A 15,073-nucleotide genomic window follows, 5' to 3' on the forward strand; every position below is an offset into this window, starting at 1 on the left:
TCACTGAACATCCGCAGTGATTCGCTTAACAACTGTAGCAAGAAAGGTCATAAAGTGGGGCAATACTTTCTTAACAAATGTCTTGTTTGGCTCAACTGTGGTCATAAGTTGAGGAATATATATATATATATATATATATATATATATACACACACACACACACACACACACACACACACACACACATATATATATATATAGGGCGGGGCATAACCTTTTCCTAGGGGGTCACAGCAAGATCGACAGCAGTTTACAACTTCTGCGACACCTCATTTTAAAGCCCATAAAAAACTGAATTGAATGAGCTATTAAATGTTAAATTTGCTTTAAGAATGGCTGGAAAATTCGATTCGGAAGAACAAAGGATCATTGACAGAATAAAATGCATTGCCTTTCGAGAGGCTCGCGATGCTGGAGCGACGTTTATCAATCGAAAATGGATTGCAAACAAATTGAAACGTCATCCGGATTGGGTTACTGATAATTGGAACAAAACAGCCCAAGAATGTTTCACAAAATTTGGAGAAGGGCGTCCTCTGCAACTGTCCCAAGAAAGCAAAGCCATCATTGCAACTGGCAGTCGCAAACAACGAAAAGGAAACCGAAAAGTGGCCCAAGAAATCCTTCAAATTCGTGGAAAACGAGTTGATCAAAGGATATCGAGAACGAGAAGGTTTGAAGCCATTCCACGTCATTTGCAAACCATTGAAAACTCAAACACACGTTCAAGATCGGCTTTGGTTGTGCGATTGGTTGTCTGAATGGACCGAGGAAGATTTTCTTCATTTGGCGCCATCTGACGAATTCTTCGTTTATGCCATTCGAAAACCGAATTTCCAGAACGATCGAATTTGGGCTAAAGACGTCGACGACATCGCCAAACATGAACGATATCGACAAATCGTTCGCAATCCGACTTGCATCGGGATTTTCGTCATTTTCACAGCCAAGAAACTGCATTGGGTTTTGAAGGATAAAGGGGAATCCTGGGATGGCAGTTATTTCCGTGAGAAAATTTTATTGGAGAATGTCATTCCATTTCTCAGTGATCCAGACAATGTCTTGGTGGTTGGTGAGGCTGTCTTTCTTCATGACAAAGCTCCTTGCATGCGTGCAAATGCGACTCAGCAATTGTTAAAGGAAAACAATGTCGAATTTTGGGGCAATGACGTCTGGCCGGGAAATTCGCCAGATCTCAATCCGGCAGAGAACATTGGGGCCATAATTAAGGATGAAGTGGAAGCTCTGATGATTCAGGAGCAAGGTCAAAATCGATATTCGGTTGAAACTTTGAGAATGAATTTGGAAACTGTGTTGAAAAATCTGGAAAATCGAACGGAACTGTTTGAAGATTTGTTGTGTTCTTATCCACCTCGTTTGAATGCTGTTCGAAGGGCTAATGGTGGTCATACTGACTATTAAATCGTGTCAATAAACTCAGTTTTTGATGGGCTTTCGAATGGTGTATGAATTATTTGTGTTGTTATTACAAGTGTTGCTGTGACCCCCTAGGAAAAGGTTATGCCCCGCCCTGTATATAAAATCTAATATATATATGTGTGTGTGTGTGTGTGTGTGTGTGTTTTATTATTATTATTATTTGTGCTGATAAATAAATAAAGGGAGACTAGTATAGATCTATTTCAAGCTATTTAGCTCTCATCAGCTAGCCATACCCTTCCTGGGATTTGAACCTGTAAGGGTATGGCTAGCTGATGAGAGCTAAATAGCTTGAAATAGATCTATACTAGTCTCCCTTTATTTATTTATCAGCACAAACAAATATAACAAAGGCAACAGTAAAAATATTGGGTTTCTGTTGTGATGGACTCTTGTGACGAGCCGATTGACAGAAGATGGAAGCAGTTAGCTTCCTCTCATAATTGGGGCTTACCAGGGGTTGTAAAAAATCTAATATATATATTAGATATATTAGATATATCAGCACAAATAAACACACACACACACACACACATATATATATATACCCTAACCCTAAGATATATATATATATATATAGACCCTAACCCTATATATAATGTGTTGTATTTGTGCTGATAAATAAATAAAGGGAGACTAGTATAGATCTATTTCAAGCTATTTAGCTCTCATCAGCTAGCCATACCCATACTGGGATTTGAACCTGTGCTGTATTACATATTAAGCAGTTGTGTTAACCACTAAGCCACAAGGTTCTCCTCCTTTATCAGCTGAGCCAGGGAAATAGGTATGTATTTAGTGTCACAACCCCTGGTATGCCCAAATATGGGAGGAAGCAGACTGCCTCCTTTTTGGGCATACCAGGGGTTGTGACACTAAATACATACCTATTTCTCAGGGTTATCGGCTAGTATATTTTAAAAATAAGGAGAAATTTCCTGACAAGGAGAACGATTGACCAGTGGAACAACTTGCCACCAGAGGTTTTGGGTGCTCTATCACTGAAGAAGAGACCCTAACCCTAACCCTGCCTGAACAAGGGGTTGGACTAGAAGACCTCCGAGGTCCCTTCCAAATCTGCGATTCCGTCTTCTAAAGTCGGGGACGACCAGATAATAAAACCCAACAGAACTCTTCTTTCCCTTCCCATCTGGGAGGTCGTTTTCCCGCTTCCGTTTTACCCCTAGCGTGGAAGGGCAGCCATCTTTTTCCCGCGGGGGGGGGGTGTCTTTGCTCTAAGCCCCCCCTCCTCCCCCCCCCAAATCTTGGTCTCTCTCTCTCTCTCCTCTTTCCCCAGCTCCACCGTGCGGCCCGGTTTGCCACAACGAGAAGATCACCGCTCTGCTGAACCGCATCAAGCCGGAGATCCAGGGCGCCAAGGAGAAGCTGAACGTGGTGAGCTATCGCGAGGAATCCTCGTTTAAATTGTCTTGGCGAGTTTGCCGGCGAAGGTTTTTTGGGCTTCGAAAGGACGCTTAGCTGCGATCTTTTGTCTCTTTCCCCAGATTTGTCTCTGGCTGCAGCTCCTCGTACCCCGAATCGAAGACGGGAATAATTTTGGGGTGGCGGTGCAGGTGAGAAGTCTCTTGTCCCGAAACCCGTTACTTGCCTGTATTTTTTATGTATACTGAGAGCTTATGCACCAATGACAAATTCTTTGTGTGTCCAATCACCCTTGATCAATAAAGAATTCTATTCTATTCTATATTCTCTTTTCTTTTATATTTTCTATTCTATTTCTATATTCTAGTCTATTTTCTATTCTATTCTATTTCTGTTCCATTCCATTCCTATATTCTATTTTATTGTGTTCTGTTCTATTCTATTCTATTCTATTCTATTCTACATTCTCTTCTATATTCTCTTCTATTTTCTATATTCTATTCTCTGTTCTCTTCTATATTCTCTTCTGTATTCTATTTTCTATTCTATTTCTATATTCTTTCTGTTCTATTCTATTCCATTCCATTCCTATATTCTATTTTATTGTGTTCTATTCTCTTCTACATTCTTTTATTCTTCTATTTTCTCTTCTATTTTCAATATTCTATTCTCTGTCCTCTTCTATATTCTATTCTATTTCTATATTCTAGTCTATTTTCTCTTTTCTCTTTTGTTCTATTTTCTATTCTTTTTTATTTCTCTATTCTATTCTATTTTCTATTCTATTTCTCTATTCTATTCTATTTTCTATTCTATTTCTCTATTCTATTCTATTTTCTATTCTATTCTATTTTCTATTCTATTTTGTTCTATTTTCTATTCTTTTCTATTTCTATATTCTATTCGATTTCTATTCTGTTCTATTTCTATATTCAATTCTATATTCTCTTCTATATTCTATTCTATTTTCTATTCTATTTTGTTCTATTGTCTATTCTTTTTTATTTCTATATTCTATTCTATTCTATTTTGTTCTATTTTCTATTTTTTTCTATTTCTATATTCTATTCCATTTTCTATTCTGTTCTATTTCTATATTCAATTCTATTTTCTATTCTATATTCTATTCTATTTTCTATATTGTATTCTTTCTATTCTATTTTGTTCTATTGTCTATTCTTTTTTATTTCTATATTCTATTCTATTTTCTATTCTATTTCTCTATTCTATTCTATTTTCTATTCTATTTTGTTCTATTTTCTATTCTTTTCTGTTTCTATATTCTATTCGATTTCTATTCTGTTCTATTTCTATATTCAATTCTATATTCTCTTCTATATTCTATTCTATTTTCTATTCTATTTTGTTCTATTGTCTATTCTTTTTTATTTCTATATTCTATTCTATTCTATTTTGTTCTATTTTCTATTTTTTTCTATTTCTATATTCTATTCCATTTTCTATTCTGTTCTATTTCTATATTCAATTCTATTTTCTATTCTATATTCTATTCTATTTTCTATATTGTATTCTTTCTATTCTATTTTGTTCTATTGTCTATTCTTTTTTATTTCTATATTCTATTCTATTTTCTATTCTATTTCTCTATTCTATTCTATTTTGTATTCTATTTTGTTCTATTTTCTATTCTTTTCTATTTCTATATTCTATTCCATTTTCTATTCTGTTCTATTTCTATATTCAATTCTATTTTCTAGTCTATATTCTATTCTATATTCTATTTCTATATTGTATTTTCTATTCTTTTTATTTCTATATTCTATTCTATTTTCTATTCTATTTTCTATACTCTATTTTCTATTCCTTTCTATATTCTATTCTTTCTATTTTTTTCTTCATAATTTTTTTTTAATTTTTGTTCTCTTACATAGCATTTTAAGTATACATTCACATAATTGTTATTCTTTACATTTATCATTCTTATACATTTATTATTTCCTTTAATAGGTTATAATGTACAGTTTGGATTGCTTTATTTACCATCCCTTCCTCCTGTTGTTAACACCACCTTGTTTTTATTCTATTCTATTCTTTTCTATTTCTATATTCTATTTATTTAATCGATTTATTTATTTAATAGATTTATAGGCCGCCCAATCCCGGAGGACTCTATATTCTATTGTATTCTATACTGTTTTTCATTCTGTACTATTGTATCCTATTCTGTATTGTTTTAAGTTGGCACTCGGATTTTCAGATACCGTCTTCAACCATTAGATCAATGTTTTCCAATCTCATTTGTCTTTATAACCTTATAAACAACTTTATTTATAATCGACCTTCTACAAGCTATATATAAATTGACCCTACACAAGCTATGCTGGCGGGGTAATTCTGGGAGTTGAAGCTCACCCATCTTAAAAGCTTCTGAGCTCGAGGAACACAGCATTCCCTTATTAATTACAACTCAATTATTATTATTTTTTCCCCTTCTCTCTTTGTCTCTCCATTCTAGGAAAAAGTCTATGAACTGTTGACCGCGGCTCGGACGAAGCTGGAAGGGTTTCAAACACACATCTCCAAGTAAGTCTGAAGGCAGAGTCAAGAAGCAGGCGAAAGTCCTTGGTTTGATTTTTATTTTGGCCTCTTCGTTAAATGAATCCCACCGCCGTTAAGCGATTCGGGCTTCCTTCGTTGATTTTGCAAAAAAAAAAATAATACATAAAAATAGTTGCAAATATGGATCTGTGACGCTGCGTATACAGGCCAGTTGTCAAAGCACCTGAATTTCGATCCCGTGACCCTGGGGATGCTGCCATCGGTCGTAAGTGTGAAAAACATCCATAAGTCGGTTTTGTGGAGTGCTTTTGTAACCTTCGACGATCACGAAATGATTCTTAAGTAAAGGGTTGCCTGTAATCCTTTCACAGTCCCTAATAGTTTATTTCACTTTTATTTCGCCTTTATGTAAAGGTTTCTGCCTTCCTGCCTGCCTGCCTGCCTGCCTGCCTGCCTTCCTTCCTTCCTTCCTTCGTTTTTTTTAAAATTTTTATTCCTAATATATACATTCACAATTATATAATCTCATAACTGTTGTTAATAATAAGTATTTATAACAATTTTTCTCCCCTACAATTGACAATATAATTGAGATTGCTTTCTTACCATCCCATACACCCATCTTATTTTACAACAATCCTACTTCTTCCTTCCTTCCTTCCCTCCTTCCTTCCCTCCTTCTCTCCTTCCTTCCTTCCTTCCTGCCTGCTTGCCTTCCTTCCTTCCTTCCTTCCTTTGTTTTTTTTTTATTTTTATTTCTCATATATACATTCACAATTATATAATCTCATAACTGTTGTTAATAATAAGTATTTATAACAAATTTTCTCCCCTACAATTGACAATATAATTGAGATGGCTTTCTTACCATCCCATATACCCATCTTATTTTACAACAATCCTACTTCTTTTTCCTTCCTTCCCTCCTTCCTTCCCTCCTTCTCTCCTTCCTTCCTTCCTTCCCCCTTCCTTCCCCCCTTTCTTCTCTCCTTCTTCCTTCCCTCCTTTCTTCTCTCCTTCTCTCCTTCCTTCCTTCCCTTCTTCCTTCCCTCCTTTCTTCTCTTCTTCCTTCCCTCCTTCCTTCCCCCTTCCTTCCCTCCTTTCTTCTCTCCTTCCCTCCTTCCTTCCCTTTCTTCTCTCCTCTCCTTCCTTCCTTCCCTCCTTCCTTCCCTCCTTCCTTCCCCCTTCCTTCCCTCCTTTCTTCTCTCCTTCCCTCCTTCCTTCCCTCCTTTCTTCTCTCCTTCCCTCCTTCCTTCCCTCCTTTCTTCTCTCCTTCTTCCTTCCCTCCTTCCTTCTCCCTTCCTTCCCTCCTTTCTTCTCTCCTTCTCTCCTTCCCTCCTTCCTTCCCTTTCTTCTCTCCTTCTCTCCTTCCTTCCTTCCCTCCTTCCTTCCCCCTTCCTTCCCTCCTTTCTTCTCTCCTTCCCTCCTTCCTTCCCTCCTTTCTTCTCTCCTTCCTTCCCTCCTTCCTTCCCTCCTTCCTTCCTTTGTTATGGCACATCTGTTTTTCTTCTAGCCAGCTTTGGGCCGCGTGCAGAGTTCTCTCTGCCTGCTTTGCAACGGGCCAGAAAAAAGAGTCCGAACTCACCCAGGCCGTGCAGCTGGAATGTCAGTTTAAACCTGGCCCTCTTTGCTCCTAACCTGACATTCTGAAAAGCTGTGGTTTGTGCAACCTGCACAGCTTTTCAAAATATCCGGTTAAAAGCAAAGAGGCCGGGCCAGATTACAGATAGTTAACAATGATTCGTTTAGTGACGGGTCAAAAATCATGGCAGGGGAGGAGAAGAGGCTTATGACCGCTTTTCACACTTAACGACCTTTGCTGCATCTCCCGCGGTCACGGGGACCCAAATTCACACACTTGGCCACTGAGTCGTATTTACGACGGTCGCGGCATTTCCCCGGTCGCGCGATCCCTTTTGGCGACCTTCGGACGAGTTAATGGGGAAGCCAGCAATGGGTTTCACATTTTGTTCCCACCGGTTTCCGGGTGCGCGAACTCTCTGCTTCGCCCTGATTTATAAGAACAGGAGTTTTTGGTCCAGGTGATCTGAACTTTCAGGCCTCAAACTCCATTTTAATATTTGAAGTTGGGCCTTTCTTTTTATTTCTAAACTAGCTCTCAATCCGGCCTGGCTCGGGCCTTTATTTATCCCAATTCACAACAGAGGGAGCCCACCTGTAGAGTACTGCGAAACCATTACCATGGCAGCTCCACTGGGCGGTACGGTAGAAGCCATTTTAGGGCCGTACGGTAGAAGCCATTTTAAGGCACAACAGGCTGTATCTTAACAGAACGTACGGCTCTCAGGGGTGTTAGGGGTGTCTTACCCCCCACAGTATTGGTTTCCGGAGAGGAAGTCATCTGTGTAACAAGTTTGGTTGAAATCGCTCGAGGCGTTCCAGAGTTGTGCTGGGACACATGCCCACAGACACACATTTATAGATGATAGATGATAGATAGATAGATAGATAGATAGATAGATAGATAGATAGATAGATAGATAGATAGATAGATAGATGATAGATAGATAGATGATAGATAGATAGATAGATAGATAGGATAGATAGATGATAGATAGATGATAGATAGATAGATAGATGATAGATAGATAGATGATAGATAGATGATAGATAGATAGATGATAGATAGATAGATGATAGATAGATAGATAGATAGATGATAGATAGATAGATAGATAGATGATAGATAGATGATAGATAGATAGATGATAGATAGATAGATAGATAGATAGATAGATAGATAGATAGATAGATAGATAGATAGATAGATAGATAGATAGATGATAGATAGATGATAGATAGATAGATGATAGATAGATGATAGATAGATGATAGATAAATAGATAGATAGATAGGATAGATGATAGATAGATAGATAGATAGATAGATAGATAGATAGATAGATAGATAGATAGATAGATAGATAGATAGATAGATGATAGATAGATTATACATGATAGATAGATAGATAGATAGATAGATAGATAGATAGATAGATAGATAGATAGATAGATGATATAGATAGATAGATAGATAGATAGATAGATAGATAGATAGATAGATAGATAGATAGATGATAGATAGATGATAGATAGATTATACATGATAGATAGATGATAGATAGATGATAGATAGATAGATGATAGATAGATGATAGATAGATAGATAGATGATAGATAGATGATAGATAGATAGATGATAGATAGATGATAGATAGATAGATAGATGATAGATAGATAAATAGATAGATAGATGATAGATAGATAGATAGATGATAGATAGATGATAGATAGATGATAGATAGATAGATAGATAGATGATAGATAGATAGATAGATGATATAGATAGATAGATAGATAGATGATAGATAGATTATACATGATAGATAGATGATAGATAGATGATAGATAGATAGATGATAGATAGATAGATAGATGATAGATAGATAGATAGATGATAGATAGATGATAGATAGATAGATAGATAGATGATAGATGATAGATAGATAGATAGATAGATAGATGATAGATAGATGATAGATAGATAGATAGATAGATAGATGATAGATAGATGATAGATAGATAGATAGATAGATAGATGATAGATAGATGATAGATAGATAGATGATAGATAGATAGATAGATAGATAGATAGATAGATAGATAGATAGATAGATAGATAGATAGATAGATAGATGATAGATAGATGATAGATAGATTATACATGATAGATAGATAGATGATAGATAGATGATAGATAGATAAATAGATAGATAGATATAGATGATAGATAGATAGATGATAGATAGATGATAGATAGATGATAGATAGATAGATAGATAGATAGATAGATAGATAGATAGATAGATAGATGATAGATAGATAGATAGATAGAGATAGATGGATTGATTGATTGATTGATTGATTGATTGATTGATTGCAAGTCACTCCGAAGGAAATCCGCCTCGTTCCGCCTGCTCTAAACTCCCTTGCCCTGACATCCAGCGGTGTTAAACGGGGACGTGTCTCCGAACGATCAGATTATGGAACAATAAGATCTGGCCCAACGAGAGAGACGGGTAGAACAATTAATTCTTGCTTTCAATTACATCAGGATCCCAAGAGAACCAAGGCCTCAATTTGCAATTGGCAAAAATGCAGATCTTTTTTTTTTAAAGATAGTTTTCCTGGCAGGGATGGGAAATACGCCTCCTCTTGGGTTTCACCCACCCCCCAAAATGCTAGAAACCGGGGTGAGGAAGATAGTCCTCAACTTACAACGGTTCCTTCAGCGACCGTCCGAAGTTACAGCGGCACAGAAAGTAGGGACTTTCAATGATTCGCTTAACGTTTGGCAAGGAAGGTCGTAAAATGGGGCAACTCACTTAACGACTGTTTCACTTAGCAACAGAAATATGGGGTTCCATTGTGGTCGTAAGTCGAGGCCGATCTGTATTGGGGGTGCTTTAGCTGTAAAACGCCTTGGGCATAAGGGAAAACTCCACATATGATTTCAATAATGTCAAGTTTCCTAATGATGCCGTAACTGATTCATAATAATCAAGCCAATAATGTATTTTATATCTATTTCTTTGATTAATTTTGGCTCGGCGTTTGAATATTATGTGTCTGTAATTTTGTAGGCGTTTCTGACCGAGCTTTTAAAGGCTGAGTTCATCGGCTTTTTTTTTTGTTTTTAAAAGAAAAAAAAAATTGGTTTATAGGTAGTCCTCAACTTACGACCACAGTGGAGAGAAAATAATAATAATAATATGGGACAGTTTCCCCGAGCTTGGTAGCTTTAAGATGAGTGGACTTCAACTCCCAGAATTCCTCAGCCAGAATGAGGAATTTTGGGAGTTGAAGTCTGTACCAGTTAAAATGGCGAAGGTTGAGAAACACTGAAGTGGCATATTGTTAATCCTTCAATGAAAAGCAAATTATCCAGATCGTATTCGTGCCTAAGGCAGGACTAGAAGTCACCTTCTCCTGGTGATTGGCTTAAAGTTCCCCAGCTGACTTTCGTGTCTGAGGCGGGACTAGAACTCACCTTCTCCTGGTGATTGATCCAATGTCACCCAGCTGGCTTTCCTGCCTAATGTGGAACTAGAACTCCCAGTCTCCTGATGATTGGCCCAAAGTTCCCCAGCAGGCTTTCATGCCTAAAGTGGGACTAGAACTCCCAGTCTCCTGGTGATTGGCCCAAAGTCAGCCTAAAGTGGGACTAGAACTCCCAGTGTCCTGGTGATTGGCCCAAAGTCAGCTGGCTTTCATGTCTAAAGTGGGATTAGAACTCCCAGTCTCCTGGTGATTGGCCCAAAGTCAGCCTAAAGTGGGACTAGAACTCCCAGTCTCCTGGAGATTGGGCCAAAGTCAGCTGGCTTTCATGTCTAAAGTGGGACTAGAACTCCCAGTCTCCTGGTGATTGGGCCAAAGTCAGCCAACTGGCTTTCATGCCTAAAGTGGGACTAGAACTCCCAGTCTCCTGGTGATTGGCCCAGTCAGCCTAAAGTGGGACTAGAACTCCCAGTCTCCTGGTGATTGGGCCAAAGTCAGCTGGCTTTCATGGCTAAAACGGGACTAGAACTTCCAGTCTCCTGGTGATTGGCCCAAAGTCAGCCTAAAGTGGGACTAGAACTCCCAGTCTCCTGGTGATTGGCCCAAAGTTCTTCAGCTGGCTTTCGTGCCTAAAGTGGGACTAGAACTCCCAGTCTCCTGAAGATTGGGCCAAAGTCAGCCAACTGGCTTTCATGCCTAAAGTGGAACTAGAACTCCCAGTCTCCTGGTGATTGGCCGAAAGTCAGCTGGCTTTCATGTCTAAAACAGGACTAGAACTTCCAGTCTCCTGGAGATTGGCCCAGTCACCCAGCTGGATTTCATGACTAAAGTGGGACTAGAACTCCCAGTCTCCCGGTGATTGGCCCAGTCACCCAAAGGGCTTCCCTGCCTAAGGCAGGACTAGAACTCTCCATGTCCTGGTGATTGGCCCAAAGTCTCCCAGCTGGATTTCACGCCTAACTAAGCGGGACTAGAAATCGCCAACTCTTGTTTTCTAGCCCGTTCCTCACAACAGCCCTGCGAGGTAGGTTGGGGGTGACAGGAAGAGACCAGGTGGGACTCCTCCTAGAAAGCTTTCAAGGTTGGGGGGAGGATTCGAACCCAGGACTCCCACCCCGCTTTCTCTCCCGGTGACAGTGTGTGTGTGTGTGTGCTTCACTCCCCGAGATCAAAGTCGGTTTCTCGTCCTTTCTTAGGTATTATTCTGAACGGGGCGACGCCGTTTCCAAAGCGGCCAAAAGTCCCCACGTGGTAAGTTCCCCCCCCCCTCCTTTCCCATTCAAATCTGAGCCGTCCGGGATCGGCATTCAAACACGGTTAACGCCTCAAACGTGGCTTGTTCCTTCTCCGTCGCTTAACAGGGAGACTACCGCCAGCTGGTCCACGAGATCGACGAAGCGGAATATGCCGAAATCCGATTCATGGTCAACGAATTGAGGAACATTTATGTGAGTTCTCCCGGGGTTTTTTTTTTTTTGGGGGGGGGGGGAAATCAGCACGGATACCGTTTCCCAAATATTTTTATTTTCCCTCCAAAAAACCCCCAAATCCACCCGGAATAATGGTCTCAAACATCCCCCCGCAGCCCGGAGGAATTCTGTACAGGGGTTACAAAAGGCCTGTTTTTAATTTATTTATTTTTTTAAAAAAACTTCCACCTTTGACACAAATGTCCCCGAAGTTTGCCAACTTAGAGCAGCGTACCCAGCCAAGGATGGCACGGAGAGCCAAGGGGTCCTCTCTGACCCTCCCCTTGCTCCATTGGCTCAGTAGCTTTCGGGGAAATTTAGAAATATAGAAAACTTGACGGCAGGGAGGAAAAAAAAACCAGTGGCCCAGGGAATCCGATCTTTTGAGTTTTTCATTTGTTTGTTTATCTATCTATCATCTCTCTATCTATCTCTCTATCTTTCTATCACCTCTAGCATTTCTCTATCATTGTCGTTCTCATCTCTCTATCAACAATGTCTATCATCTATCTTCATCATCTATATATATCACCTATCTGTTTATCATCAATCTGTCATCTATCTCATCTCTATCTATCTATCTATCTATCTATCTATCTATCTATCTATCTATCTATCTATCACCTCTTATCATGTCTATCATTATCTACCTCATCTATATCTATCAATATCTATCACCTGTTTATCATCAATCAACCTATCTATCATCTATATATCATCTCTATGTATCTATCTATCTCTCTTATCTATCATCTATCTATCATTGTCTCATCTCTCTATCAACTATGTCTATCATCTGTCTTTATCATCTATATATATCACTTATCTATTTATCATCAATCTGTCATCTATCTCTATTTATCTATATCTATCGCCTCTTATCATCTCTCTGTATCATTATCTATCTCATCTATGTCTATAAATCTCTACCACCTATCTGTTTATCTATCATCAATTGACCTATCTATATTTCATATGTATGTATGTATGTATGTATGTATGTATGTATCACCTCTATCATTGTCTATCTCATCTCTCTTATCAACTATGTCTATCATCTATCTTTATCATTATATATATATATATATATATATATATATATATATATATATATATATCACCTGTTTATCATTAATCAATCTGTCATCTATCTCTATATCTATCTATCTCTACATATATCTATCACCTCTTATCTCTATATATTATCTCTCATGTATATCAATCTCTTTATCATCTGTTTATCATCAATCAATCTATATCATCTATAACCTATATCATCTCTATATATGAATGTATGTATCTATCTCTTCTTATCATCTCTATCAACTATATCATTTTCATCAATCTCTATCCTCTATCTCTATTATCAATCTCTATCATTGAACTATAACTATCAATCATCTATTTATTTCTATCATCTCTATCATCCATCTATCTATCAATCATCTATCACCTCTCATCTCTATCCATATTTCATCTATATCTATCTATCTATCTTATCAATCTATCTCTAACATCTCTATCTCTCATCTCTATCAGCTATCTATGTTTATCATTTGTTTATATTTTTAATTTATTTGCCAGTTGCCTCTTGGGAAAAAAAAGCTCCTTATCCCTTTCTTTAGGTTTTTCTCTTAACTTTCGAACTCACTTTGTGACTGCGGTCCGAGACCCTCCTAACCCCCCTCCTCTCTATTTCCTAGGCTGTGATCTACGACAGTGTCCTGAAGAATTTCGACAAGATTAAGAAACCCCGGGATGAAAACAAAGGGATGATCTATTGAACGGTTCAGCCAGCGATCAGGAGCAGAGCGAAGGGGGTCTCCCCCCGGATCCTATTTCCTTTCCTGATCCACTCGATCCTCTGGAAATAAACAGATCTCTTTCAAACACACCGAGTGGAACGTTTAATTCGGGTCCTTAAACTAAGAAACGCGGTTGGGCTTTTCCCGCTCGCTGATATCCGACGGGGTTTTACAAATATAAAATCTGAATGCCGTAAAGTGGAATCAATCTTCTCAAATCACAGGTAGTCCTCGACTTACGACGGTTTGTTTAGTGACGGTTCAGAGTTACCACAGCACCGGAAAAAGTAATTGATGATTTTTTCCCCGCGCATAATGTTGGTCGCATGCCTGGGCTCACAGGATCAAAATGTGGATGCACGGCAACTGACTCATACTTACGACCGTCGCGGTGTTCTGGGGGATCCCCTTTTGCGACCTTCCGACGAGCAAAGTCAAGGGGGGGAGGGGAAACCAGATTCGGTTAACGACCGGGCTACGAACTGATCAACCGCAGTGATTCGCTTCGCGGCGACGGCAAGAAAGATCGTAAAATGGGGCAAAACGCGAGAAATGTCACACCGAAGAAGAGATTTGGGGCTCGATTGTGGTCGTAAGTCGAGGACTACCAGTATTTGGATAAATTTGGGAGGGGGGGGAGAGAGAAATCCCTGCTTTTTTAACCAAGAAAAAAACCCACCAAATTTCAACGCAAATTCATCCTTTTCAAGAGAGGCGTCTGTTGTGGCGGGAAGAGCTAATCAAGATGGCCGCCTTGCCGTTAAAAGGGGCGGGGCCTCAAAATCACGTGATCCCGGCTTCTATCCTGGCTAGTCTGGCATCCTGGATGCTCCTAAAGGTTAGGGAACCAAGAGTTCAGATCCTTTGGCAAGCGGGCGTGGGCTCCTTCATGCGCTGCCATTGGCGACGGACACTAATTGGGCGATCTCAGCGTTCAGCTGCTGATTGGTCCAGTCTTGCCGGATGTCGTCCAGGTGGCTGTCGAAGTCGACCAATCGGGAGTAGACTTTGGCCTCCAGGAGAGACTGGCAAATGTGGCGGGAAGATTCCCAGTCGGTCCACATGACCCTGGAAAGATCACGAAAGGGGGTGAAACAGGAGGTGGGGGGGGGGGTCAGCCATGGGCCTCGAATGGGATGGGAGCTCCGGCTTGAAGAGGGGTGGGTGGGGTGGACTAGAGGACCTCCAGGGTCCCTTCCGACGCTAGTTATTTCTGTGCGTCCTCCTTAGAACGACATGACAGCAGCCTTCCAATATTGGAGGGGCTGCCACAGAGAAGAGGGGGAGGCCCCACCTGTTCGCTGAAGAACCAGAAGCAAGGGTGAAATTCAATTTTTTTTTTACTACCGGTTCCGGCGTGGTGGGGCTTGTTGGGCGT

The 15,073-nt window shown here is 39.4% G+C and overlaps 2 protein-coding genes across 3 annotated transcripts in view; one reads left to right on the forward strand and one right to left on the reverse strand.

The window, feature by feature from the left end:
• Window positions 1-13,784, forward strand: part of PSME1 (proteasome activator subunit 1) — a 28,410-nt gene extending 14,626 nt beyond the window's left edge. Inside the window, exons 6-11 of the mRNA XM_032237253.1 lie at window positions 2,738-2,835; window positions 2,946-3,014; window positions 5,300-5,367; window positions 11,618-11,672; window positions 11,783-11,869; window positions 13,594-13,784. Of these exons, the coding sequence (XP_032093144.1) occupies window positions 2,738-2,835; window positions 2,946-3,014; window positions 5,300-5,367; window positions 11,618-11,672; window positions 11,783-11,869; window positions 13,594-13,674 (458 nt within the window). The 3' untranslated portion in view covers window positions 13,675-13,784. The remainder of the gene's footprint in view (window positions 1-2,737; window positions 2,836-2,945; window positions 3,015-5,299; window positions 5,368-11,617; window positions 11,673-11,782; window positions 11,870-13,593) is intronic.
• Window positions 13,774-15,073, reverse strand: part of EMC9 (ER membrane protein complex subunit 9) — a 19,123-nt gene continuing 17,823 nt past the window's right edge. For both annotated transcript variants that reach the window (XM_032237255.1, XM_032237254.1), the window contains exon 7: window positions 13,774-14,763. In XM_032237255.1, the coding sequence (XP_032093146.1) occupies window positions 14,583-14,763 (181 nt within the window). In that variant the 3' untranslated portion in view covers window positions 13,774-14,582. The remainder of the gene's footprint in view (window positions 14,764-15,073) is intronic.

Source organism: Thamnophis elegans, chromosome Z (assembly GCF_009769535.1).
Source record: "Thamnophis elegans isolate rThaEle1 chromosome Z, rThaEle1.pri, whole genome shotgun sequence".
In the NCBI taxonomy this organism is placed as follows: domain Eukaryota; kingdom Metazoa; phylum Chordata; class Lepidosauria; order Squamata; family Colubridae; genus Thamnophis; species Thamnophis elegans.